The sequence below is a fragment of the Thermothelomyces heterothallicus genome, assembly GCF_042370625.1.
Source record: "Thermothelomyces heterothallicus CBS 202.75 unplaced genomic scaffold P884_scaffold_8, whole genome shotgun sequence".
NCBI classification, from domain to species: domain Eukaryota; kingdom Fungi; phylum Ascomycota; class Sordariomycetes; order Sordariales; family Chaetomiaceae; genus Thermothelomyces; species Thermothelomyces heterothallicus.
Genome location: NW_027192569.1, coordinates 553768 through 580661, shown reverse-complemented (window position 1 = coordinate 580661; position 26894 = coordinate 553768). Strand labels below are relative to the sequence as shown.

Genomic DNA, 26894 nt, shown 5'->3' with positions numbered 1-26894 from the left:
TCCCTTCGTTCAGTACGGAGTAATCCGTACTACGTGCTTAATGTACCAAAAGAATTGGCTCACCGCTTTTGCGCACACAAATCTGCAGCGCTTCTGCTATAGTGGTTTTAGTGGCTTAACCCACTGTACTTCAAAACGCGCGCATAGCCCCTTCATTCTGCCGGCTAAATTTGGCGGTGAGCCAATTCTTCGGGTTCCGACGTCCGTACAAAGTAGACGGGACCTGTAGCTTGAACGATACGTAATGTGTATCTGATAGTATGCAATGCAGGAGATTTGTGTCATTCTCATGTAGCTGAGGTTGGTGCCCTTTTCACCTTGTATGTATATACATACATACATACATACAGTACACAAGGTACCTTTCGTACCTGATGTATCCGTACGCGTGGCTGCACGCGTGAAAGATCCCAAGGGGTAACGGTAGTCACCCTTTGGTTCTGGCTGTCTCTCCGACTTCCACAATGAATACTGACCCGAATAAGGAGCAGGGTTATTGTGCGAAATGCGCTTGCGAAGGCCATCTGCCCCGTACAGGTATCCCTATCTCGACGTCTCTCCTGGCGCATATGAAACACCCATTTCCGCATGTTGGCGCGCCGCTCTCTCCCAGACACCTTCCGTTTCGAGACAGTTCTCTGCATACCCTCGATTCCAGATTGCTATACATACGTGCCCACGGTCGAACCTGATATTTTTGTCAGCTTTGGCGATGGGTCATTTTTGGTAGTATTCCAAGTCTGGTCCCGATCGGACCCATGGCGTCTGTCTGGCGTCTGTCTTTTGTAGCGGAATGACAATCCTTTCTATGTGCGTGACCAGCACCAGAACTCCAGACTACAAGGTAACAACTGCGGACGGGTGGTGCGGTTCCTTGAACGGAGCGAATGATGAGGGATTCGGTCGCGATTGCGGGGCGTTTTGAACAGGGCAGGGGCAACTTCGGGATGCAGCGCTGCTAAACACTGCTCATCAGCACTCCTGGATCCCAATAGGAAAGCGCTGCTTCCTTGGACCAGCATCGACTGGAGCTCGCCTGATAAGATGTTAGGGACATCGCATTTCTGAATGTGCCCCCCACGCACAGGCTCTTGGCCCGCACATCGTTATCGGGTGCTCCTGCATGCACCGCAGCTCCTCAGGGCCCGCAGCATGTCCGGCCTTCTCCGGATTTCACTGATGACCGTCACGGTTGCACAACATGTTAACGGAAGACATCCTCTTCATGGTAGTGTACTGCTTATTCGGTGTAAGTCCTTTCAGTCGGGTATTCGTTACACAAAGAGTCAGCTACGTCTGTACGGATTACTTTACTCTGTACTGGATGTATGTACGGATTACTTACAAAACTTACATGTTCGCTGCTGTGCCTCACCCACATGGGGTTTTAGCCTGGTTTCATGAAACGCTGCCTACACTTCGAGTGATCCAACTAAGGTTGACAGAGAGTTTCCATGCACCACATCGGCGAGTCCGGGCGCACATACCTTGCCCCATGTACAAGTATGTATCCTTTCCGGCAGGACTAGGCCCGAGGGTGCCACCTAATGCTACCTCACATCCAGGGTTTGCTCTCTTACATCTCATTTAATTAACCATCCTTGCTCATTCCCAACTATCTCTTCACGCCAGACTTCGGGTCATGCATCGGCCAAAGGTCACAATAGCGACGCGAAAACCTCCTCGTAACAAACATGACCCTAGCAGGATCAGTATCCGTCTCCTGGGAGGCTCCCATGTCCGCGTCCACATTATAGCATTACTTCCCACCCTAGCTCCCCTAACATGGACATACAAACGCGCTCGCTGGCAGGTTGCACCCCTTCCCTTTGCCACAACCGCTCACGACGACCTGACCGTGTCAACCACCAGACACCCCCTCGCTTTGTCAACAAAGGTGGAGGACAGGCTCAAGCAGCGGCGAAGGAAACCGCCTGATGCCGTCAAGCGCAGAAGACCCTGTTTACTTCTGCCGCCATGCGCCGTCGTCGTGTTTGGCGCCTTCGTCGCAGGGCCGCGCCTCATGGAGAGAGCCACGGGCATGCCCGGGACAATGTCAACGCCGACGCAACCGCTGAGTCGGGAAAAGATGCGGGTGGTGTGCAAATTGTCAAGACAAAGGGACCTCGTTGGGGCCGAGGTCAACATAGATCGTGGGCGTGCCCGGGTGCTGTCCTGGTCGTTGTGGGCGGTGTAGGGCTGGGAAGGTGAGCTAAAAGCGCAGGCAGAGCTGTCTAGTGCTGTGCTCATGCATCGCGAGGTTCTGAAGAGGGTTCGTTGAGAATAAACCGGGCGAATGTGCAGTTGACCGGAGTGGGATCGGGAGTTCGTCGAGTCAGAGACCGTAGCCAGAATCGAGGAATTAATTAGATTGAGTGCCCGGACAAAGGAGACAAAGGACTTCTGGTTAGGCACGGTAACTTTTGATTCCAGGGTCCCCATTAGGGCCATTTGTGGTTCCTAGCCGATGCATTGGTACTGTGATAGTGATAAATGGAGGTAAGCCGAAGAAAGGGATGGACGCCCTGCCATTGATGCAGTACGTGTCGACGGACGCGTCCATCATGTAAGGTTAGATAAGATAACTGCCCTGTGGAGTCTGCAAACGGTGGGTTCTTTGTGCCCATCTTCTTCTTATACAGAACCACAGGGCCAGCAAACGTAGATAGAGGATATCGATCTTTTGAACTATTTTGACTACTACAACTAGACCTCCATCAGCCATATCACGGAAACTGGCTCCAAGTCGAGCATTAATTCGCATTGTACAACCACTCTCATGAGATAACGAAGGTGCTGTCTCAAACCTTTAATCGGTAACGTAACGAGACTGCCTCTCTTGTCCTCAGCCGAATGCCCTCCCACGCGCTTTGTCCGGCCTTCCAAAATCTCGAACCAAATCATCCAGGAAGTATGTCCGTGCCTACGTCCACTGTTATGTCCGTATCTACAAACATAAAAACAAATTAGAGCGATATACATTGGATGCCTAACTTAGCGGCGACAAGCCACACACCGAACCAATTCATCGGTGACAAAGTCTGTACCTGCCTCAACGACCGCGCGTGTATGCTGATCAAACCGGGATCAGCCACGCCCCCCATTACCAAATTCTCCCCGGAACACAGCTCAGACACAGCACCACACCGGGATTATACGACCAAAAATCTTTAGATGAAAAGGGTTAGTTTTAAGGGTAATTAGATAGAGAGAAGTCGGCAACACAGATATAGAGATGACCAGATAACCATAATTACCTACTGTGAAGACTTGGCACTTCTCGACAGCGGCGAGGAACCGCGGATTGAAAGAAACATATGGCGTACGCGTATAGCAGGGTGTAAAGTTTTTTAGATCTTAGAGATATTAGGTAGGCGAGATACCTAACTAGGCGTTATCCGACTGCTTGCTTATTTTGATCCTTCATTAATTATCAGAAAAGTCCTGGAAGATAAGCACTTGGTAGATCTTGAATTAATTATTAGCATTTTAAATATCAGAATTTGAATTTCACAATTGGTGAATAGTTTTCGCTTGTGAACTCGTCTCTGCACCTTAACTTTCGGATAAAACAATCAGAGGGTTAATTACTTTCCCCAACCTGAGGATGTATGTACATGTACATGCCTAGGTACCTGCATACCCACTTGAGGTATGTTTGTACCTATTATCTTACAAGCATTGTCACTTAGGTACGATCAGCAAACCGGCTCACTATCCTCCGATTTTGATAGAGTAATTAAAGAGCATCCCTACCCTGCACATAATTATTGTTATTTTTGCAGAGAGGTGAGAGGAGACTTGTGTCTAATTTACTTTTAAACCCAAGAAGCTCACATGCCACCTTTGTCAGCTGCACAGCGCAGATCTCTCACCCCAACAGCCGTTTCAAATTCATCGGTTGAATCTGTATGCTCTCGTTCAAGGCAGGAGAGAGCTTGAAAAGGAAGGAACTGATCGACAGCTCAGCGTTTAACCGCCTTTATTATCCGCCCATGACATTTAGCAATCCGGATTCCCAATGGTTTGAGAAGATGGTTCCTTTCATCACCGAACCCCTCTTCCCCCCGTTGCTCCTCGGGTGGTCTTCTTCGTCTTTGGAAGATGCATCTTATCTCTGCGGCCACCGAGGCTCCACGCAGTGATTGGTGTCTGAGCCATGCTACTTGATCTAATTTGAAGCACCCGGTTGTTCCGAATCCCCTCCTCGAGTTTGCGTCGCGACTTCGATGCTGTGAAGGCGCCAACATGCCTCGCCACCGGATTGGGGCGATTCTGCTCCTCGCCGTCGTAGCTGCGATTTTGTGCCTCCGCACGCCGGAATGGCCCACAGTGCTGAACAGGCCGGGCCGCGAGATCTTGAATAGCACGCTAGGGGTAATTATACTGGCACCGCGAATCGCATCGCAAATGGTCCGGAAGGGATAGCCTTGCTAACGCAGTCTCTCTCTTCTAGTTTCAGCACATCTTCGCCATCAACCTCCCCTCGCGCACCGACCGCCGCGATGCACTCGTCCTGGCCGCCGCTCTGAGCGGACTCGACATAACCTGGGTCAATGGCGTTTCCGGGGAAGACGTGGACGACCGAGTGTTGCCAGGAGACCCCAGCATCAGCCGAGAGCTCAGCTTGGGGAAGAGGGGCTCTTGGAGGGCCCATATGAACGTCTTGCAGAGGTGAGCTCAGAGACTGACGAGCGTTTCACTTTGCATAGCTTTTATTTTCTGGCGGTTCCTAATCCGGGCGCAGAATCGTCGACGAGAACATAACAAGTGCCCTCATCCTCGAGGACGACGCCGACTGGGACGTACGGTTGAAGTCGCAGATGCAGGTATTTGCCCAAGCAGCCAGGGCGTTCACGCTACCTTCTTGGAACGGCCGGTCCGTCGCAGAGCAGTTCCGCGATCCACCCGGCCAGGAGCTTCCGCTCAACCAGCTCCCCCAGCGCACGCGCAGGCCGCGCCTGACCCCTTACGGCGACGACTGGGATGTCCTCTGGCTCGGCCACTGCGGCACCGGCTTCCCGGAGCCAACGAGAGGGGCGCCGACCTCCTCGTTTCGTGTGACCATCCGGAACGATGATACTGTCCCGCCGCCCCAGCATCTCCGGCCGCACCCCTTCGCCCTGCAAGACGCCCTCTCCGAGACATACCCTCCGCACACTCGGGTCGTCCACGCCGTGAGCCGGACGGTGTGTACGCAAGCGTACGCCGTCAGCCAGCAAGGGGCGAGAAAGTTGTTGTGGCAATTTGGCCTGCAGACGCTGACGACCGGCTGGGACCTGATGCTGCGGGATTGGTGCGACGGCTTGTACGATTCTTCGGATACAGACGCTGACGCCGATGCCGGTCCCGAAGTGTCTGACGACGACAGGCCTCGGCCCCCTCTCTGCGTGACGGCCCAGCCGCCGCTGTTCAGCCACCACTACGGAAGGGGAGCGGCCTCGGATATTACGGCCCCCGGGGGTGGCTTTGTCAACAAGGAAAAGGAAATGACACCATACGTGCGGCGTAGCGTCAGGCTGAACATGGAGAGGCTAGTCAACGGGCAGGAGGCTGTAGAGCAATGGAAGTGCGAGGGCGAGTCATCGAGTGCTTAACTTTGGCCAAGCCTTGATGCTTTTCGATATAATTAGACCGTATCCACGTCTAATTAGGTGGGTAGCCGTGCAGCCGGCTACCCATCGTCAGGACGTCTACTCACCTGTGGCCCGTCAGTTTTGATCAACCCTTGACCTCCTTCTCTTAAACCTCCAGAGAGGTCTTACTTCCGTGATATCCCTCGCCTTGGCCTGAAAGTACAGTCCTAAGGTACCTTACCCAGGCTCCCCCCGAGTGGCGTTCCGCGGCAGGCCACATAGGGAAAAGGGGAATTGTGAGATAGAGGGTCTAAACGCAGGAAGGGCAAAGAACCCCGCGGCCAGAAGTGACTACTGGGCTATCTCCCTTGAACCGAAATGCGAACCGGCAATTCGGGCCCAAAGAACATAACATGGGTTCCGGATTCCCTATCATTGTTTAATTATCAATTCGACCGATCCTTGGAACTCACTTGGACTTCAGCTTCCAACGCCTCGCTGAAGCCAAGCTCGAGCAAAGCCAATGCGCTCCAGTCCTCCCACTGGTTGCCCCGTGCACGACCTAGGTATTTGAGAGAGAGATTTTCCACTCTTCTTCCTGGAATGCATGTTTCGGAGAGAGCAATGCCCTTTCCACTTCCTCTGCCTGGCTCCACTAGGCCTACCGCTTAATTTAAGCAGGCTCTCGATGTATCCACCCCACCTGATTCCTCAACCCAAGGCTCTTACTCCTGGTACACGATGCTCGACGTCGACACCAATTATCCTTGGTAAATACGTCGCCACTCTGTCCCTCCTAATCTCTCTATCCTCCCTTATATTATCTTCTCTTTGCTACGCATATGATCTCCAACCCCTTGTGTTCCTACCATGGCGTTGCTCAAACGTTTGGTCTCCTTCGCGAGGGTTTGTGAGCTTCCTCGCTACTTCCCTCTCCAAGCCTTATTCTCGCGTCCTTCTCTTCGTAGGTTTGGTCGTCGAGGCACATTACTCATCCAGAAGGCCTGATGTGCGGGCAGTGCACCTCGGGGCGGAAACTGCACCACCTACTGGTGAATCTACTTGCACGGCAATACGTCTCGGCCCAATTCGTAGTTCTTACCGAATCGAATGCTCCCCGCGAGAGAAAATTATGCACTCTGCATTGTGTCCGTATTGTTTGTTTGCTCGGGTGCAATGTTTGTCAAGCGCCAAGTGCGCCTCGACCACCTAAGAGGAATTCACTGAGCCCTCACAAATGTTGCCATTTCCCTCAAGATACGACATGTGAGTTCAGAAAGAGATGCCTCGGTTTAGACAGGTCCTACGTATCTAAATGACGTCCAAATGACTACTTCCAACAGACTTGACCTACCCAGAAACGTAAACCCAATGTCATGTCCATTGCCATTGCGGTTACGTCTAATGCTGCGGGAGCTCTCAACGTCATGACAATTGACGTGGGCATCACCCGGGGCGGAGGAGGGGAAAGGAAACAAAAGGGGATGGTGCCAGGCCGGATCCGATGTCGCGAGATTCATGGGGTTTACTGAGGCAAACATTCACGGGTGGTTTGCTCGGAGTCTTCGGCAACGTGTGTCCGACATCGCAAGCATGACAGAAACTTTGTGAGCACTAGGGGAAGCCAGGCCAGCTAACATTATCCTCAAGGGCACAAGACGACACATTTTAGGGACGAAGTTCTTTGCGACAGACCGCCTTGAGACGTGGATCGATATTCCGATCAACACTATTCATTAATTATCGGGATCATGACGAACATCGTGGGTGACTTGGCCGTTGCTGGGGCGAAGGCGCTACCCAACTGGCCCAGGGCTTTTTCCAAAGCCATATACGATGCTCTGTCGATGGCGAAAAATGTTGGGCAGAAAGTTAAGACGACGGGTCTTAAAGTCCGAGACGACGGAATCATTACGACGGCGATCAACACCTCCAGTCGCGCGCTAAGCAGCCGCGTTGCAGATGCCGCTCTCCGATTTGCGACGGATGTGTTCGCCGCTGCAGGAGATACGGCGATTGTTGATTTAATTCTCGAGGTGGTAGGCCACTCCCTCGAGGCCCTGACGCAGAGTTTGAGTGCAGCAGCGCTCATCGTCCGGGGCATCTTTACCAACGATACAAACGAGACCACCTTGGGCTTTATCATCGACCACTTGTCCGACCTCTTCCGATTCCTACTCGACATGATCCAGCCCGAAAACGTTATCCCCAGATTTGCAACCGCCGATGGCACGATCGAGAAGGACGGGGGTGAATTTCCCGGCCGTGACAACCCCTACAACGAGTTAGACCTTCGCCGGGATGCGAACCGACACGCGGTCGTCTACCAAGTGCAGCGGGTTTTATTAACGCTCGCCGCTATCCTAAAGCAAGGCAGGGAAGGGGTACCGTCGAATGGACTAGAGGGCCTCGAGATGAACATCACCTTGCGTAGCGACTTCAAGGACGGAGCACCGCCGCCGCCGACCCATGTCTCGAAGCTCGAGGGGTCTTCGACATATCCCAATGAGAAATGGTTATTCATCAACGGCATTGCTAACGAGCTCGTCTGGTTTCGGCTCTCGTGCGACAAGATCCGCGACACGTTCAAGAGGGAAGTCAAGGGCATCTATAACAGAAGCGACGGCATCCTCTGGGACCTCATCGAGTGCGCCGGAGAGCGGAGCGCCGCCGAGACGAACGCCAATATCGAGCGCACACGGAGCAGCAAGGCCGCGCAGGCGATCCTGGAACAAGAGCTCAGGGACGCACTCTGGCCCGCCGACGGGAGCGTGCCCGACAAGGTCGTCATGATCGCCCATTCCCAGGGGTGTATGATCTTGCGGCTGGCGCTGCAGACACTGGTGCGGGAGATCGGCAAAGACTCCGATCGAACGCGGGCAATGAGGGAAAGGCTGAGAGTGTTCACGTTCGGTAACCCGAGCCTCGATTGGCGGGTTGTCGTGGACGGGACCGAGGAATCGCTTAGCGACTACGCGATGATTACGGAGCACTTTGCGCACCAGACCGACTTCGTGGCTGTTTTGGGCGTTGTGGGCCATCGAGATGATCAGGACTCGGGCTACGACAAGGACTCGGTGTTCTATAGCAAGAAGGGGAAGGGGCACCTCTTTGGGGCGCATTATCCTCTTGGGGCGGATGCTTATGAAAACGGAGTGGAGGCGAAGTTGTTCGAGGCCGTTAATGGGAACGAGATTGCTTGATTAATTAGCGGACAATGTTGTAAATAAACACTTCACCCTGCGGTATTAGGTATTACCACTCCACTTAACAAGCATATCTCATGCCGTGCAAGCGGTGTGGAATATTCATCGATCACGCTCTTCCACACTACTACGGTGTTCAAGCGTTAGGCTAAATGGGCCCAATCGGGTGCAATAGGGGGCATAGTGTAGTCGTGAAGATTACATAGGTAATTACATAATTATAGGCATCTAGTTATCTCCTTCACTCCATCGCCGAAGTCGTTTCGTTGGTTGGCCAAAGAAGCAACCCCAGCAAGTTCTCCTTCGGCCGACCCGTCGATTACCGACCTGGGTTCAGCGCCGAATGACTAATTAGAAGTCGCTGGCCGTTTTGAGCTTTGATAGTCCGTAAAGTCACATCGTGACATTATTGTGCAAGTACACTTACGATCATCACACCCATCCTTCCAGAGCCATCGCCTCCAATGTTAGTTGAAGTTCCCCAGAACCCGGTCACCGAGCAGTATTGTCAGATGATGATGCCTGCCGGAGAATAAGGCCGATGCCATCCCCAAGGATTGAACGCCTTGAGCGGATAGACACCGGAGAGACCCCGCCTAATTATGCCGACTTTGCGTCCCTCTGGCGTGATGCTTGCTACATGCCGCGCGTCCGCCTGTTGGCAGGGAGCCTTCGCCCGTGAAGCGAAGTACGATGCAGAAGACAAACTGACCGAATGTCACGCATGAGTTTAGAAGTCATATGCACCCGTGACCAAGATATGATGACGTAGGAGAAAAACCGACCGGGAATGTCCGGCGTGAGTTCAAGAGGGAATATGAATCGGTGAGCCAGATATGATGTAGGAGACAAACGACGGGGTTTGCTTAGCATAAAGTTATGGCGGCTTATATCCCGGCGGCTCCAATTATTATAGCATCTGTTTACTCGTAGAGAATCATTCAGCGAGGCCCGCCCCCCCCCCCCCCCCCCCCAACCAAAAAAAAAGAAGAAGAAGAAGAAGACAGAATATAAAAAGGCCTTCCTCTCCCATTTGGAGTCCTCTTGATTGCAGTTGCAGTTGCAGTTCCAGTTGCAGGTAGTATCAACCCCTCTTCAATTAATACATCAAACTCGAGTCAATATGCAATCTGGCGCTCAGCATCGCGCGGCATCGGGCGGGGCAGGGCGACCCAACCTGCCTACGCCTCCTCCACACGTGGCAGCTGCCCTTCCAGATCCGCACACTATTCTCAAACACCCTTCAGAAGAGGAGTACTTTTCACAGATTGCGCCCGAGGCGGTAGAACAGGCCCCGTTGCCGTCCTTCGACCCCGGCGTGTTCAACAATGAGCTGTTGAAGCTTGGACTGTACCCCACCCTCGATCCCAAAGATCCCAAGAAGGTAAAGGAGCCCGCGGGAAACATCGTGGAGGGCACCTACATGGGCACACAGCTTGCCCTCGCGGAGGCGTATTCACGGATCGAGCGGAGGTAAGCCCACTCGGCTGCTTGTCTTGTCTCTTCTCTGGCCACCACTCCTTTGTCACGAAGGGCGCACTCACACCCGTCTCAGGTTTGCCTCGCTCTTTGACGTCTTGGGTGTTGAGCCGTCCTTACCTCGGCTCGTGAGCCTAGAAGAGCAGAGGAAGCTGTATCAATATTCGGCATACCCGAAAAACGCCGACGGGACGCCTGCCCCTTACCCGCCACACCTCGAACACATTCCCTCGGACCAGGACTACAGCCTGTTTGCCATATTCAACAAGATAGGCCTGGTTGAGACGCAGGTGATTTTACAGAAGATCACTCCCGACGAAGATGGCTTTCGCGGACGAACGAAGGAGTGGATACTCGAGAAGCTGCGGGCCGTAGCGTACGGTGGCGAGCCGGAAAAGGGGATCAATATCCAGGACGTGGTGGATTACAATAGGCACCACCGCAAGTGCGGAACCGACCTCGCCAAAGGTGGCAATATCGGCTTGCTGGACGACTGGTATAGCGACCGCCGGTTTGCAGACCAGCAGTTCACCGGAACCAACCCGACGACCATCACCAGGGCGTCACCATCCTGGGTCGCCGCGTTCAAGAAGGCTGCCGAGATTGGCGGCTACAGCAAATGGGTCAGCGCCCTCTCCAAGGCCGACCCGGCGTCGCTCCTTGTACAAGATGGAAGCTATCTACGCAAGGCGATCGGGGTCTCTGATCCCGAGGCCGTCGTGCAATACAAGCCGCCGGGTGCCGACGACAACTGGGCCGTGGGCGCAGTGAGCTTGTTCCAACTCCACGAGGACGGCAAGCTGCACCCGGTCGCTATCTGCATCGACTACAAGGGGTCCATGGAGAAGTCCGTCACCATCTTCAACCGGCGCATGGCCCCGAGCGATCCATCCGACGGCGAAAAGGAGGACTGGCCCTGGCGGTATGCGAAAACTTCCGCTCAGGTGACCGACTGGATGCGCCACGAACTGGCCGTACACCTTACGCTCTCTCACTTCGTCGAGGAAGCCATCATCGTGGCGACCAATCGCACCATCCCCATGACGCACGCAGTCTACAAAATCCTGTCGCCGCACTGGTACAAGACCCTCTCGCTCAACGCCGGGGCGCGGGTCACTCTTATCCCGCAGATCATTTCCGATCTCGTGGGAATCAGCCTCGACCAGTGCTACAGCTACATCCGCCACGCCTACGATACCTACGATTTCGTGAAGAGCTACGTCCCCAACGATCTCGAGCGCCGAGGGTTTCCCAGCACTCCGGAAGGCCTGGAGCACCCGCGGTATAAGAACTACCCGTACGCCAAGAACATACTCGCGCTCTGGCGCACTCTGCGCACCTACGTGAAATCGAAGCTCCTCCTATCGTTTCCCACCGACGCTAGCGTTGCCGCTGACAGGCCTATTCAAGACTGGGTGCGGGAGGTCAAGACGGCCGCGTTCATGCCGTCCTTCCCGGAGATCAAGACGATCGACCGGCTGGTGGACGCGGTCACCATGTGCATCCACATCGCGTCCCCCTTCCACAGCGCCGTCAACTACCTGCAGAACTTCTACCAGGCGTTCGTGATCGCCAAGCCGCCGTCCCTGTGCCGCCCTCCGCCGGGGACGCTCGAGCAGCTCAGGTCGTACGAGGAGCCGGATCTCGTGGCGGCGCTCCCGATCAACCGTCAGCGCCAGTGGCTGCTTGCCGCACAGGTCCCCTGGCTGCTCAGCTTCCAGGTCGAGGCGGACCGTAGCCTGCTCAACTACGCGGCGAGCCAGTGGAATGTGTACAAGTACAAGACGTCGCCGGCCGAGCGGGCGGTGAGAGAGGCCAGCCGGAAGCTCTACGGCGATTTGCAGGCGCTGCAGAAGAAGTTCTTCTACAACAGCGCTGCCATGGATCGGGGGAGCATTCCGTATATGGTGCTTGATCCGGGCTTTACTGCCGTCTCTATCTTGATATGAGGAGGAGGAGGGCTGTGCATTCGGTTGCTGCGCTGCGCCCTGTATTAATTATAATTAATTCAGGTAGGTAGGTACCTTATTTAACCGAGAGAGTGCCGACGGGGTCGGCAGTGGTTTGACTTGGTGACAACGGGACCTGCAATCGGGAGGGCAGGTAATTAGTTTGGAAACGCAAGAAGGTCTAACGTTGTTTGCCAACTTATATAAGAGTAATTTCTCGTTGAGCTTGTTATTGAATTAAAATGATAATATTGTAGCTTGTAGCTTGTAGCTTGTAGCTTTCAGCTTGCAGCTTGTAGCACTGGCATACAGGTTCGGATAGTGAAGGTGTTGACAATGACAATGAGCTGCACAACCAGCAAGGAAACAGGCATCTACGCTAGTAGCAAAACTTCTGTAAACTTTCTGCGGTCTGAAGGCACTAATAGACTATCGACTTTGAACTGAAATGTGAGATAGCGATTGATTAGAACCCAGACAGCACGGGCTCGGATCCCCCTCATCATTCCTTAGCCGAGTTCATTTTGACCAGTCCTTGAATCTCACTTCAACTTCAATCCCAGCACCTCGCCGAAGCCAACTTCGAGCGAGATCAATGCGCTCCACCCCCTCCCGGTGTTTGCCCTCGCACATCCCACGGTAGGTATGAGAGAGAGAGAGAGAGAGAGAGAGAGAGAGAGATTTTCACTCTTCCTCCTGGAAAATCCAGGCCCACATGATCGAGCCGCCGCTAAACATGCGCACGCAACGCGCGGTCCGAGGAGTCAGCTTCTGATCAACACGACGAAGATCAAGAACGTCTTCTTTCCTTCCCCCCGGGGAAAAGACACGATTTGGGAGCACTCACCAAGCGTAGCCCGTGAAGACCTCGACCGCCCTGCTGGCCCGGTCCTGCCGATCAAAGGTCGCCAGCACGTACCAGACGCCGTGGCCGTCGCTGACCATGTCGCAAAAGACCAGGCCGGAGTCCCCGTCCCGATCACCACTCTGCTCCTCCTCCTCCTCCTCCACCTCCTCCTCCCACCCCCGCTCCTCCTCCTCCTTCTTCTTCTTCTTCTTGTCGTCGTACGGGCCCCAGCCGCCAGCGCCACCACTACCACTACCACCAGCAGCAGCAGCAGCACCAACACGCCAGCTACCAAACCCGAGACCGCGGTTCCTGACCCGCGCGGCCGGCGTCTCCAGCCGGCTGCGGAGGTAGGCCTTGCCGGCGTCGTGGCGCCACGCGGCGCGGGCGGCGGGGCTGAGCGGGCCGACGAGCACGCGCCACGGGTTCTCGACCACGCGGGCGCCGCGGGCGCGCAGCGCGTACGCGTCGAAGCCGCGCTCCAGCACCGGGTAGGCCGGGCGGGGCCCGCGCCGCGCCCGCGGGGACACGCTCAGGTCCGGCGTCAGCGGGCGCACGGCGGGCGGCAGCGGGATGCTGTAGAGCGTTTTCGTTTTCTCTGCCTTGCCTCCTTCGTTGCTGGTCGTTTCCTTGACGGAGGGAGTGTTGGCCGTGGGGTTGGCGAGGGCGGTGTCGGGGTCCATGTTGTCGTCATGGCGGTTGGGAGCCTCGGCCGTGATAATATTAATGGGGGTGGGGGCCGTGCCGAGCCAGATCAGGTCCTCTTCCTCTTTCGCTTCCTTCTCCGAAGACGTGACGTCGTCGGCGGCGGCAGGCATCTGGGAATGGGCCGCGCTCACAACAGGGTTGGTATGGACCTTGTTGGCCTGGTCGCCAGGGCCCGGAGAGGACGTGACAGTGCCCTGGGCACCGCTGTTCCCAGGGTGAAGGTTCGGCGAATTCTGGTCCGAAGGCTCGAGATTACCAACGGCGTGATTGGCATCAGGCCCAAATCGTCTGTCCGAAGTGCCCGCGTTGTCCCCGCTGTTGCCCGGCACAGACGACGAGGCGAGATGCGACTGAGCATCGTGGTAAATGTCGATCAGGTCCGAGTTCTCGGAACCAGCGGCGGATATGACGGACTGGGCATCGTCACTACCACCCTCGTATAAGGGGGTATCGCTCAGCAGACACATCTTCTGGCGGCTCAAGGTCGAAGAGGGGCCTGCATGAGAGAGGTGGGTTAATTATGTGGTTAGCCAGGGTGTGTGGCGTGGCGAGCTTTCCGGACCACCAGCCTGTGACAATTGAAGATTCGAGGGAGGGAAGGAGAGAACACTGGAGAATCGGAGACCCGAGACGATCAAGACTTACAGCAGCATCGGTGAACCCCGGCGGTCTCGGCAGAGGGATTGCCGGTTTCTTTATTCTTTTGAACAACCCTCTCGCGGCGACCTTCCTTTCTGCCATGCTCGAAGCCGAGAGCCCAGCCACTCTCGAAACCTTTCTCGTAACCCTTGACGAAGGAGCCCTCGAAAGCGTCGGGCGAGTTCCCCAACATGACGCGCGCCATGCTGACGTATATTATGTCGGAGGCTGTCGGCCGTTTGTGGTGGTCAGTTGGCAAAGCGGAAAGAGGAAATCAAAGGGTAAGGAGGGAAGAACTTCGCTTTGCTGCGAAAGAGGGAGAAGAAGCAATGGAAAATCGTGAGATTTGGAAACTGGGGGAAATGAAAAGAATATCAAGAGGACCCGCGTGGTGGGCAATGTCTGCACCGCCATTCGCCGCCTTGTTCAAGTATCTTATTAGCACTCTGAGGTGCTGGCTCGGCAATGGAAGTCGCTGATTTTTAAGGGGCCACGACATCGACGTGTCGGTGTACCACACCTGCCGGTCTTGCTATACTCGCAGAAACGTTGCTCTGCTGTGACAAACATTTCTCTGACATGAACTCGCCACTCTAGGAGGACCGGCCTTGCGGATGAGGGAAGAGATGGGAAGGTCAAAGCCTGGCCTATCTATGTCTTGTCTCTTTAAATAAAGAAGAAAAAGCAAAGATGCACCTGGAATTGCAAAAGGCTTGTGAAGACTCATGTATCAATGAGCGATGAGACGGGAAGAGGACCCTGGTAAATTTGAACGTGAGGGCAGAGAGACGTGATTACGCACACTGATGGCTCAACAGAACGCATCTATGGGGGAGAAAAGATGTATCTCGCTTATGAAGCAACAAGGGACGCAAAGGAATAGATAAACCGCTGCCAGCAAAGCCTGGTTGAAACGCACCCAGATGACCTGCGGGCCTGCCTCTCTGCGCCTGATCGATCTGGACAAACCGTCCTCGACAGTGCAACAGACATGATCTGCGGTTCTGCGGGTTACGGCTGCCCACCAACGTTGATTTATACCGAAAAACGACATAACAACCTAACGAACGGGGAGGACGAATAAGAAAAAGCAAATTCACTTACACTGACTCTTACCAGTCTGATCCGAATTAGTAGTCTCGTCCATGTCTGTCGTCTGGTTGACACGTTCGTCTAGTGACGTCTTGTCATTCGTACAGGGTCGAGGCCGACGACCCACTGCTAAAATGCAGATGAAGAAAGAAAAACCGGCGGCCTTCTACCCTGTGCGGGCCCCCTCACTCCCAGGTGTAACCAATCTTGTACCAGGTCACTTCGTTATTTACCTCTTTGTTACGGACATCTGCGTATGGCTCGACCAACCCTTTACGGCGGATAATTAATGCCCTGCGGTTGGAGCACCACCTGGGAGTTGAAGATTTCGTACCGGCGTGAACGCAGTAACACGCCTCAAGCCAGGTAATTAACATGCCCTTGGTGGATCTTTGGCAAAGACAAGTGAGATGACTTTATATCACGTTGCACCATGTAATTAATCATGTAATTAATCAAGCATAGTTGGCAAACCTGTTCGATCTACAATGACTTGTAAAATACTACAACCTCAATGAGAACAGGAAAAGTTTGAGAGGTCAATGATGAAGAGCTGGGGAAGTGCGTTTTTTTTTTTTTATTCGCGAAGGGAAATCGGGCATTGTGCCGGCCATACTAGGTTGAAGAGGTAGATACCTTACCTCAATATTGAACGGTGAACTGTGTGTTACCGTCATTATTAATAGTAAATTAACTCTCCCCATCAACTCAGCAAATGTCGATCACCTCCTAGCAATCAGCAGACAGGTGACCTTGAAAGAACAGCCGCGTCCAGGCTCCTAACGCCTCTTTGCGCCCTAAGACTATAGGTATTTAGGTTAATAATATCTATTCAGAATGTAACATTTCCCAGGGTTTAATTGGGGCCACGAGCAAGGAATCTGGGCGCAGAGCAGGATAATAGTATCTCGTGGCGGGCACACAGAGGAAACTCCCTTCTGGTCAACAAAGGCAGGGTGCCGTGACCGGGTCCGGCTAGAACATTTGAGAACATTTCCCTTGCTGACGCCTGGGATACACTGATTGGTCAGCCCTCCTGCCTGGTGTTTCACTGTCGAGCCCTACCAAGACTGGCAGGTACTTCATATGTCAGGCGCGAGTTTCAACGCCTTTCAGCGTCGAGCCTCGGGCGGGGGGCTAACCGATGGATAGCAACCCGATGCCGTTGGTATGATGAGCTTCATTCGTACCTTGTCGGCAGAGTTGAGGGACATTGTGGGCGAGAAGATGAAGTTCAAAGTGCGCGGCAGAAGGTACCTGTGAAGGGGACTGAGAACTCGAGGTCCGGGGAAAGGGAAACAGACAACGTGTCTCATCAGTATAATGTACCCAATTAATGGAGCACATGCACTTCTGAAACCGCCCAATGTGACTGCTAAAACCACACTACAGGTAGGAGATACCTTCCGTTGATATCCATTTGAATCCTCCGAGTGGCCGTGACAGAAACATATGATTAATTGATACCGTGACCTCGCCTCCACTCTTGATACGCCCAACGCCAACCAAAGTATTAAGTGACGATGTAAACAGATAATTACGCCTCTCGCATCAGCATGGCCTAACACGGCTCCGGTACGCCCGCATTTAGTCAGCATTCGACCATCCGGCTCGTTTCCATTCGATCTTGTTTGTTTCCTTCGCCTTCTTCTTCATGTTCCCGGCTGCGTCTTGTTCCAGGCCTCAAAGAACTGCTTATCGTACGCGGGAATGCACTTGACGCCCTCGGGCGGGTCGTTGCGCCACTCGACCGGCTCGTCCTCCCACCCGGGCGCGCCGACCCAGGTGGAGGCGTAGCCCTTGGCCTCCTTGATCCTCCGGCCGGCGTCGTCCGAGTACGCGAGGTTGGCGGCGGGCACGACGGCGATCTTGCGGTAGCCGTGGAACCACAGGTCCTTGCAGAAGAGCTGCGGCTCGCCCTGGGAGCACTCGCCCTCGCGCGGGGCGCGGAACCGGACCGGAGGCTTGTCGACCAGCGGCGCGGCCGAGAAGACGGCGGCGCCGTTCCAGCACGAGAAGACCTGGAACGGCCGGCGCGCGGCCAGGCGCGCCCGCGCGCCCGCGTCGTTCCAGAACAGGTTCCAGGCCAGGTCCCAGCTGCCGTCGGGCGGGATCTCGAAGAACGAGTCCCCCGTCAGCCCCCGCGCCACCCACACGTCGTAGAAGGTCGGGTCCTGCCCGACGTAGGTCCAGTCCATCGCGCAGACCATGTCGGCGCCCAGGGCGCGCCGCTGGTGCGCCAGCTCCAGGATGTCCTCCGGGCAGATGGCGACGTCGTTGAGGAAGATGACGGTGGGCGGCGGGGTGGGTGGCGGCGGCGGCGAAGACTGCTTGGGATTGGTGTAGTAGCGGTCGAGGAGCGGTTGCAGGGCGAGGTTGCGCAGCGCCGCGAGGGCCTTGATGCGGTTGCCCTTCTTGGGGTTTATCGGGGACGTGTTGAAGTGGTAGGTCAAGCCCAGGGCTTCCAATTCCGGGCGGAGCGCGGCCAGCACCTCGCTCGTGCCGTCGTCCGAGTTGCCCTCGACGATGGAGAGGGCACACTTTTCGGGCCCCAGGAAGCGGATGGCTTCGACCACGCTGCCGAGGAGGCGGGGAAGAATAGCGAGGCATTGGCGGAGGTCGAGGGCGAAGAAGTACCGGATGCCCTGATCGCCGCCCGTCTCCTGCAACTGCTGGTATCGAGATGAGTCCAGCTTGGGACATTCCATGCGAGGAAGGTCCGTGGCGTCCGGGTTCATGATGGCCTTCACATAAGCTGCCCTTGTCACCTCGGCCAGAAATGCTGTTCGTCAAGGTCAGAAGCCACGGCAATGCTAGAGGGAACTTTTGGCACTCACTTGCAGTAGTGACGGTGACGGGGTCGGAGGAGGTGGTCTTGGATGCTGACGGTGGGGCATGTTCCTGGCCATGGGCGATAGGGTTGAGGAATTCGGGTCGCGCAGGGTAGGCAAGCTGATCCCGCTGGACATAGAGACCGATTCCCACGAGCAGCAGGCACGCCGCCGGCAAGAGCAAGAAGTGCTTTTGCATTGAAGTGAGCGGCGCCCGTCGAAGGCGGCGGCAAGATGAACCAGAAACAAAAGAAGAAAAAAAAAGTTGAAAAGAAGAACCTCGAAACGAGAGCTTCATTCAGGGGCTCGGCCTGTCAAAAGAGCGGCGATGCGCGCTGCGTGCCGCGGAATGCGAACTCAGCATGAAGGAAGCGTGTGTTCTCCAGAAGAAGTGAAGTCGCGGAAGCCTCAGACTCTGCAGGACTTGACGTTGCCGGAGTTGGTTGGCCGTGCTCGTGGCTTTGTCTGATTAAGCGCCTGAACCACGCAGTTGGGGTTCGGCGCCGGATGTGATTCGGCAGATCATCTCGCCAGAGCTTTCAGCCTGCAAGCCACTCGCGCCGACGGGCGCCGACAGGGGTAGCAGCCCACCCCAAAAACGGCGAGAGCGATGTTTCCCGTCTCAAGTATGTCTGCACTGTATGTACATACATACATTCAGGACAGTGCCAACACCATTAATTATTGTCCTTGGACTCAACCGAGGTTATGCGGTAATCATCTGGGTTAAGGAAGCCGCGCAGGCACAGACGCGCTTTATCCGTGGTGTGGTTTGTTGTTGGGTCGATGGAAGGGATACGGTGGCTGGGCTATTTTGAACAGCGCCGTTTCTTTGTAACCTGAGCGTCGCGTATCGGGGTGATGATGATAGGCTCCCATTACTTTGGTGTCTGCGTTCCTGCGTTTTCGAGTGCTTTTCTGACGTTTTTTGATCTCCATCATGATTCTTGCCTGAAAGGCCCTTCCTTGTGTCGCTATCGCTTGGATCTTTTCATTCCATATGACAAGCGCCAGCAAACGGTGCTGGTCACCAAGTTATCGACCATCTACTATTCGGGCGATAGCAGCAAGGCGCGGACGGCCGAACCCGGCTTTGACATCCGGATCGACCTCCTCCACGGCTTGTTTGGCTTCTGCCCTACCACTGTCATCGCCGCAACAGACTGTGGCTTAGGTGGAGCCTGTATCGACAGCTTCGCATGTTCAAAGGGATGCGGGCTCACGGGCGATCCAGTAACCACCTGGACCTGGTAAGCCCCATTGCGACGTCGCGGTGTCCCCTTCCCGCGCCAGACTGCCGCTCTCTCAAGCCGGTTATTGATTGGCTCGATCTAACGCCGCCCGGCCCGTTGAATTCAGCTCGAATGCCAAAGAACCATTCTGCTCCTACGCCCTCCTGGCCCTCTCCAACGACGTCGGTCCCTATATCTACATTGCCTGTGGCCGGACGGCGGTCACAGATCAGTACCTCGCGTTCACGACCAGCAAGGAGGAGCCCTCTTCCTCAGCACCGCGGCCCACGTCCTCGATCGCGTCATCGACGTCGACGGACCCTCAGCGAGCAGTTTCCGACACCGCCGCACCGTCTACCGCAACCAGAGACCCACAGACGAGACCCACCGGCACCGTCGCCAGCGACACTAACGCGCCCCCTGCTTTGGACCCGACCTCGCCCAGCAACAACAGCAACAGTAACAGCAGCAGCAGCGACAGCAGCAGCGAGGGCGGCGGCGGCGGCGGCGGCAGCAGCAGCCCCAATAACACGCCCGCCATCATCGGCGGCGTCTTCGGCTGCCTGGTGCTCGTCTGCGCGTGCGCCATCCTCCTCTTCTGGATGCGTTCTCGGCACAGGACCACCACCGCCGCCGTCACAGCAGCAGCAGCAGCAGCAGCAGCAGCAGCAGCGAGTGTCGAGCAAAAGAACGCGCCATCAGAGGGCGTCGACGTGCCTCCGCCCGCGTACAAGGGCGCGGCGGAGGCAGGGGGCCGGGAGATGCCGGCGGAGCTGTCCGGGAGGGGCCCATCGGCGTACGGACAACGGGGCGCCGGCGCGGGATATCCGCCCATGACGCCCGTGGAGCTGCCGGCTTCGACCGGAGCGTGGAACAGGCTGAGTCGGGGGAGGCGGTAGGAGGATCGCGCTCGGATTCGCCGCGGGGTGTATGTTGGTACAGCGTCGGTCATGTTGTTCTGAACATTTTTATATGAGTTGCTTGGTTGTTGTCGAATGTGACACCTAGTAGCAAGTTGTATTAATGATGATCCACCGATTCTCTGGTTCTCGGAGTCTGTTAGATCTTGGGAAAGCAGTCGGGCGGCGTATGTGTGAAGCGCGGAGAAGTATGTATTGACTAGGGATCTCTGACTTGAGTAATCAGGCCACGATGATGGCCAAATAGCACATGTACATATACATCACCGGCCACCGACACTCGGGGGGGTTTCTATGCAAATCGTTCCGCCCCTTGCGCGGCTTTTGTATCCCCCGCCGCTGCGGGAGGTGACTGGACCGGGGCCGGGAACTGGCCCGGCATAAAGGTCTGGCCCGGAAATGGTTGTCCTTGGACCGGCTGAGCCGGGAATGTTCCGAGCTGTTGGTACGCCCCTGGTTCCTGTACGGGCGCGGGACCGTAGATGGGCTGCATGACATAGATGGTCGTGGGCATGCGGTTTCGGATGTGGGTTTCGTAGCAGGCGATGACGAAGACGGCAAAGTGTATGATGCTGCATACGTGATCAGTCAGTCGCCAGTCACGCACGGAGAGAGACGAGTGACAGCGAGACCCACGTTGTCAAAACGGCAAAACAGGCGACGGCGCGCCCCTTGCCATGGACGTCTTTCAACACCGCCTCGTACTCGGGGTCGGCCCCGGGCTCGCTGTATCCGTACTCGTCGTCACTCCAATGATTAGCGACATAGTAGTCGGACGTCAATATGATTGAGTATGGAATCACGAGGAGGTCGACTAAACCCCAACCAAGCCAGGCGAGAAGGTCGATCGCGACAACGGCGCCGGGGTGTATCCCCCTGTGTCCCCCTCGCTTCCAGATGCAGATGCTCTCGGCGATGTCCCAGATAAAGGTCACAACGGCCTATTGGTAGAAACGGGGTCAGCTAAGGATGCCAGGGACTCCGGACAGCAGCAAGAGGTCAACTCACGGCCGGGCCCAAGACGACAATCAGGAGTGTTGCGCCGTCAAGTCGAGAATCTGCCGCCAGCGAGCCGGCGAGGCCAGAGAGAACGATCAGGAACACGATGGAGGCCGCCCGGAGGCCCAACTTGGTCTTCCACGTGCCGGGCGGGGAGACGTATTTTGGCGGTTGTGTCTGCATTTTTGGCGGCTGACGATTAGTTATCGGGGAAGCAACTTGGAAATCGCGAAGATCTCGGGGCGCGTCCCGGACGGAATTCAAGTAATATTCCGCATGTCTACGGATTATACGATCCAGGGACATGCTCGACGGGATCAACCCCTTTCGAGCACGGCCCGATGTCACAAGGAGCCTGGTCGTAATCAAACCCGACAACAAGTGAGCGAATGAGACGGCCGCAAATGAAAGGATTCATCGGCCCAGGTCCTTGTGAACGGGGCGGGACTAACGGTTGTGGCTCCACTTGGGGCGCCAGAGCGGGCCGCAAAACAAGGGGTAACCTTAGGCCAGATCTCTGTCGGTTCCAGGTCATCAGCCCTGTGGACTGTGGAACCATGTTCAGGAGCCTCAATCCGTTGCCCTTTTTTTACTGTGTATGCCTCCCACAACCTACACTACACTAGGACGGAATACAAGTATGTATATCCGTACATACATACATACGGATCCGTGTTCCATACGAGTTGCTGTAGTGTATCACCAGTCACTAATTAGGGACCAGGTACTTGTGCAATAGCCCTAGCCCATACTGTGTACGGACGTACATTTAATTAAAATTTCCAAATCGGCTCGGAGTTTGCTTCGACTCGGTAGTAAACCATGACTTCTATTCTGACCATGCGAGGCACGATCGCCGTCTTCTCTCTGTCCAGATATTCAAATTCGTCGTTCGTAAGCAGTGAAGCAGCTCGAAACCTGCCCAGACACACGCACCAGGCTCCGGTTCTTGTATCGGTGGTGTCTGCCCGGGAATGACCGCAGCGCTCAGCACCCTTCTGCTGCTGCTATTACGAAGATTCGAATGCGCGGGTGAACGAGTAGGAAGAGAAAACAGATAGAAGCTTTATAACGTTGTTAATATACATAGAAATGCCATGGCATGCCCTCTGGATCCGTCTCCTGTGCGGCTTCTTGTAACAGACCATAAATTTCCTTTGTATCTCCGACCTCTCAAACCTACATTCACCAAGAAATGCAAGCAAATCTGTAACCAGGTCCTCCAAAACAGAGAGCTTCCAATGTCAAGTGCGTGGGTTATGTGACCCTCCTTGTGGTGTTCTGATCGAGCAATATCCTCTCGACCTCGGCCTACGTGAGGGAGTATTATCACGTGCCCGGGGCTTTCTAGGCCCCCGCGGCATCCTTCAAGCCAAAGCCCGTGATGCGGGGCTCTCTGGCTGCTGTAGTTTTGGACACCCGGGACAAATCGTATCCGACGCTGCGGCGACCAGGGTCGCACACACACCCGCTTTCGCTTGAAGCATGCCGCGGGGGCCTAGAAAGTCCCGCGCGCGTTATAATACTCCCTCACGCAGGCGGCGAGGGGACATTGATCCCTTGATTCGCCGATCATACGTGGTCACTCACAACCCAATTTTGTTCGAGAGTTGACTACACTCGGCCGTTGCCGAGTTCACCTGGTTCGTGAGCGGCCCTGTAGTGCCGTTGCATGTTATACTTTCGAGTGAATGCCTTGTCGCAGCGTGGGCACCGCTCATTCTTTCCGCCTCCATGAGCAAGTGTTTTCTTGTGTCTTTCAAGTTCCGATCTTGTGCTGAATCGGGCGCCGCATCCGTCATAGGGACATTGATAATCCTTTGTGTGCCACCGGGCGTGCCGTTTGAGTTTTTCTCGGCTGTCGAAGGTCTTGCCGCAGTCGCGGCAGAGATTTGAGCTCTCATCACTGGACCCTGTAACGTGGGGAGATGCCGAGATGCTGCCAGACAGAGACGCGGCTTGGCTTGAAATCGGGTTCGGCCGAGGGGCCGACAGCAGACCGGATAGTGAGCTGGGCTGGCTGAAGTAGGACGAGTCTGAGGGAGGCTCGATGCCCAGAGATGGCGAACTCGAATCCGGTGTCAGATTGCTCGGGTCGAAGAGTTCGCTGTCCAAGTCCTGTCCCAGATCCCAGACACTTTGTTCAGAGGTGAAGCTCTGAGGAGGGACGTCGGGGACGAAGTCTGCTGGCAGTTCTTGAGCCGGTCCGCCAGGAAACGAGGCGGTTGCCGAGGACCAGAGCGGCAGATCGGATGGGCGTGGTTGGCCGGTTTGAGACACATCGAACCATGGAATCGGCCAAGGTGTGGCTGAAGCCTGAGGAGGCTGCGGCGGGAAATGGATTGATCCTGGAGTGTCGTCGGATGATGACAAGGCATGTGTACCCAACGGAGCGGATTGGATAACAGTCGAAGCAGGATAATTTGCAACGGGAGTGTAGTCGAAAACGGATGATGAGTTGATGATTCCTCCTCCAAACTCCCCCACCCATCCTACATCCTCCAACCCCCTCCCAAAGCAATCAGGAAAAAGATATGTCTCGTGGCCCTGCGCTGGAAGGGCCAAGGCAGAGTGTCCCGGACTTGCAAATGCACTGCCTTGAGCACGATCCAAAAGAGGTACCACAAGGCCACGAGGACCATCTCCACCATGATCACTTATCCATTGCCACGGAATGTGACTGACTGCGGGGGCCCTGAGAGCGCCCCCGCGGGCGTACGATCAAGTTCTGGACCTAAGTACATGCTGAGTTAGCCATTGCTGATGGTAAAAAGGGTTAATCATATCAAGTAAACGTATGGACCAGATGCCTTGGCCGGTTGCGTGGACCGGCCACGCCCTCGAAGCTTGGGCGGGTGCGTTCAGTAATTATCTTAATGGGAACAGGTGGAGGTTCAGTGGTTTGTTGTTTGTTGGAAGACAGAATAGTCCTGTCTGGGTAGAGCAGCGAGGTTTAAATAGAGAACGAGCATGACGCTTCCGCCCCCTCTCACGCAGCATTTTCCTTACCTGTCATCCATGAAGGCAAGTTGGGAGGGGTGCCAACGTGACAAGCTTATGCAGAGCTGCCTCCAACATCGGTTCAGCGGGGGATTGGCTGGAGGACTGCACCTCTGTGCTGCCTCCAAAATGATCTCTGCCAATCATCAATCACGAAAACGGATTGGGTTTGTCTTTCCAAGGCTCTTCATGCACAAGCAGCTGCCGTCCCACTTGAGTTGAGAATTCAACCTGTAGCAGAACCCCATCCCGAGGCAAGCATGCAGAGGCGGGAAGCGCGCCTGCGTAGTGCAGCCTCGAAACTCGGCTCTTTTGAGACCCAATTTGCCCGACTGCAGGAGAGCGGAGCGGAAGTGCCAACTGCGCTCCCCAGACACAAGGACGAAAAGCCCTGGAACTGGCGCGACCCTGCGCTGGACCGTTATGCGTTCGCTACACTCTGTGGGGATAGATGGATGGATCAAAATCTTCGTATCTCTGCAGTGGTTGATGATGGTAGATTGGTGGTGGTGATGGAAGAAGAAGGAAGAGGGCCGACCAGGGCTGCCTTGTAGGGGGATGTGGGTGGCTGCACCCTGGTGGGTTTTGTGTGCGCGGTCTACCACACACTCTGATTAGAATTCAGATGCCATAGTCGTTAGCATTTCTTTTTTTTATTTTCTTTTCGAAGAAGAATAACAAGCTGCCCGATGTACATACAAACTGCTTGATCGCGCGATGCCAAGAGGCAGCACTGAGTACTGCAGAGTCAATTGGCCAGTTCTCCCACGTTCCCCTAACCGCCTGAAATGTCACTGCGCGGTCGACGAATTCATGGAGGCATTTGCCATTTAACGTTACCAAATCACACTGCGGTTTTCTGATCCCAAATTCTAATTTCTTATGCAGTTGCCCGGGCAACCGGGGGGGTCTTGGCGTAAACGGGCACCGACGTCAGGTTCCGGAGCCTCGGCGGTGGGGCCGTTCGGGTCCGGACGGGGGCGGCCCCACGCGCCGAGGCGCCGGTACAGATAAATGGTGTCGTCACGGGGTCAGACCAAGTACATACAGTACCTTGACGGAATATCTCTTCGTCAACACGGAGAAGGACGAGCTAGGAGGGGTGCAGGGCTCGGAGCCTCCCGGACCACAGCCGAATCCGGTCAATTGGTAATTAAGCGGCTCGCGATCTCAAGTTCGTAACACTCCGTTGGAGGCGAACCGATGGGCTGACGTGAACGGGTTAACAACAGGAAGCCGGGGGACCATCACCGTGGTCGGCGTCATGCTTGCGGGCTGGTGGATGCTGAGGGCAAAGTCAAAGCAGCCTAGCTCATGACCATGAGGTCTGCTGGATGCCTCGGGAGGTTGAGGCGGTGTGTGGATTTCCATTCCTATGTGGTTGGGGCGCTCGCTGGGGAGGAAATGAGAGGCTATATTAATTCCAGACATGTGTAACGGTGGATTTATTAGGTCGAAATCTATTTCTGTTCCCTTTAATCCCAGGCAAGGAAGCCAGTGCCTATTCTGGGTTTTGAAACACTTCAGGTAGATCTAATCAATAATTATAGCCAGTCTTCTGGCAATGGTTCGAGAGAGAAATATATTCGGATAATCAACACACTCCTTGCGCCGGGCCGTTTTATTCCAGCTGATATCCAATTGCCCAAATCTCCGCCTATGCAACCCAGAGTATAACCCACCAATCTGCCATCCCTAACGTTTTTCAATTTACCCACTCCGGATTGGGTCGATCGAAGCACTCTGTGACCCATTCCTTCATTGCTTCGTCGCAGTTATCTTCCTCTTCGCTTTCACTGTCGTCATCACCATCGCCGTCGTCGTGGTCGCCGTCGTGGTTGTCCTCGTCCTCGTCCTCGTCATCGTCACCGTCACCATCACCGTCACCGTTACCACCGCTGCCGCGGCCGCCCCCGCCAGCATTACCACCACCATTACCACCCCCGTTACCACTACCACCCCCGTTACCACTACCACCCCCGTTACCACCACCATTACCACCCCCGTTACCACTACCACCCCCGTTACCACCACCATTACCACCCCCGCCACCACCGCCATCACCGCCATCACCACCATCACCACCACCACCTCCACCATTGCCGCCGCCGCCATCATTATTATTAGGCGCAGGGTTATGAGGACAAGGCTGGCCGGCGCCGCCTCTCCTCCTTCTGAAACTCGGGTACCTGAGCCGCCAGATGTCGCTATTGGAGGACCCGCTGTCAAAGTCAGAATCCCCCCACCCGCCAGGGCTAGGAGGAGCTGTAGGTGGAGGACCCTCGCCTCCGGGGCTGCCACCACCACCACCACAACCACCCTCGCCACCCTCACCACCCCCAACACCACCCCCAACATCACCCCCAACACCACCTCCTCCTCCACCTCCTCCTCCTCCATCACCTCCTCCTCCACC

General features: G+C 55.4%; 11 protein-coding genes across 11 annotated transcripts in view; 5 read left to right on the top strand and 6 right to left on the bottom strand.

Annotated features, from left to right (window-relative positions):
• Positions 1–1842: 1842 nt before the first annotated feature.
• P884DRAFT_276889 (uncharacterized protein) lies at positions 1843–2025 on the bottom strand (the record flags this gene model as incomplete). Its single annotated transcript, XM_069443011.1, has 1 exon — positions 1843–2025. One exon carries the CDS (start codon positions 2023–2025, stop codon positions 1843–1845), a length of 183 nt encoding a protein of 60 aa, XP_069298517.1.
• A 2223-nt stretch (positions 2026–4248) lies between these two features.
• P884DRAFT_323443 (glycosyltransferase family 25 protein) lies at positions 4249–5708 on the top strand (the record flags this gene model as incomplete). Its single annotated transcript, XM_069445442.1, has 3 exons — positions 4249–4377; positions 4457–4674; positions 4748–5708. 3 exons carry the CDS (start codon positions 4249–4251, stop codon positions 5595–5597), a joined length of 1197 nt encoding a protein of 398 aa, XP_069298516.1. The 3' UTR covers positions 5598–5708.
• A 1619-nt stretch (positions 5709–7327) lies between these two features.
• On the top strand, positions 7328–8779 carry P884DRAFT_197955 (uncharacterized protein; the record flags this gene model as incomplete). The annotated part of the gene is made up of 1 exon (XM_069438106.1): positions 7328–8779. The coding sequence occupies one exon, from the start codon at positions 7328–7330 to the stop codon at positions 8777–8779; it is 1452 nt and encodes a 483-aa protein (XP_069298515.1).
• A 1126-nt stretch (positions 8780–9905) lies between these two features.
• P884DRAFT_198012 (lipoxygenase) lies at positions 9906–12210 on the top strand (the record flags this gene model as incomplete). The annotated part of the gene is made up of 2 exons (XM_069438116.1): positions 9906–10234; positions 10338–12210. 2 exons carry the CDS (start codon positions 9906–9908, stop codon positions 12208–12210), a joined length of 2202 nt encoding a protein of 733 aa, XP_069298514.1.
• Positions 12211–14399: 2189 nt separating this feature from the next.
• On the bottom strand, positions 14400–14609 carry P884DRAFT_197814 (uncharacterized protein; the record flags this gene model as incomplete). The annotated part of the gene is made up of 1 exon (XM_069438095.1): positions 14400–14609. One exon carries the CDS (start codon positions 14607–14609, stop codon positions 14400–14402), a length of 210 nt encoding a protein of 69 aa, XP_069298513.1.
• Positions 14610–17148: 2539 nt separating this feature from the next.
• Positions 17149–18526, bottom strand: P884DRAFT_298972 (glycosyltransferase family 69 protein; the record flags this gene model as incomplete). The annotated part of the gene is made up of 2 exons (XM_069444661.1): positions 17149–18278; positions 18334–18526. 2 exons carry the CDS (start codon positions 18524–18526, stop codon positions 17149–17151), a joined length of 1323 nt encoding a protein of 440 aa, XP_069298512.1.
• A 665-nt stretch (positions 18527–19191) lies between these two features.
• Positions 19192–19837, top strand: P884DRAFT_197784 (uncharacterized protein; the record flags this gene model as incomplete). The annotated part of the gene is made up of 2 exons (XM_069438092.1): positions 19192–19577; positions 19687–19837. Coding segments are annotated over 2 exons (537 nt in total), but the record flags the coding sequence as incomplete, so codon positions are not given.
• A 934-nt stretch (positions 19838–20771) lies between these two features.
• P884DRAFT_268996 (uncharacterized protein) lies at positions 20772–21661 on the bottom strand (the record flags this gene model as incomplete). The annotated part of the gene is made up of 3 exons (XM_069442241.1): positions 20772–21051; positions 21116–21420; positions 21488–21661. The coding sequence occupies 3 exons, from the start codon at positions 21659–21661 to the stop codon at positions 20772–20774; spliced, it is 759 nt and encodes a 252-aa protein (XP_069298510.1).
• Positions 21662–23092: 1431 nt separating this feature from the next.
• On the bottom strand, positions 23093–24129 carry P884DRAFT_276883 (uncharacterized protein; the record flags this gene model as incomplete). Its single annotated transcript, XM_069443010.1, has 2 exons — positions 23093–23803; positions 24061–24129. 2 exons carry the CDS (start codon positions 24127–24129, stop codon positions 23093–23095), a joined length of 780 nt encoding a protein of 259 aa, XP_069298509.1.
• A 1421-nt stretch (positions 24130–25550) lies between these two features.
• P884DRAFT_198035 (uncharacterized protein) lies at positions 25551–25796 on the top strand (the record flags this gene model as incomplete). Its single annotated transcript, XM_069438118.1, has 2 exons — positions 25551–25627; positions 25715–25796. Coding segments are annotated over 2 exons (159 nt in total), but the record flags the coding sequence as incomplete, so codon positions are not given.
• Positions 25797–26183: 387 nt separating this feature from the next.
• The window catches only part of P884DRAFT_197623 (uncharacterized protein), a gene marked incomplete at both ends in the record, with an annotated part of 1898 nt that continues 1187 nt past the window's right edge, over positions 26184–26894 (bottom strand). The window contains 2 exons of the mRNA XM_069438076.1: positions 26184–26798; positions 26847–26866. Of these exons, the coding sequence (XP_069298507.1) occupies positions 26184–26798; positions 26847–26866 (635 nt within the window). The remainder of the gene's footprint in view (positions 26799–26846; positions 26867–26894) is intronic.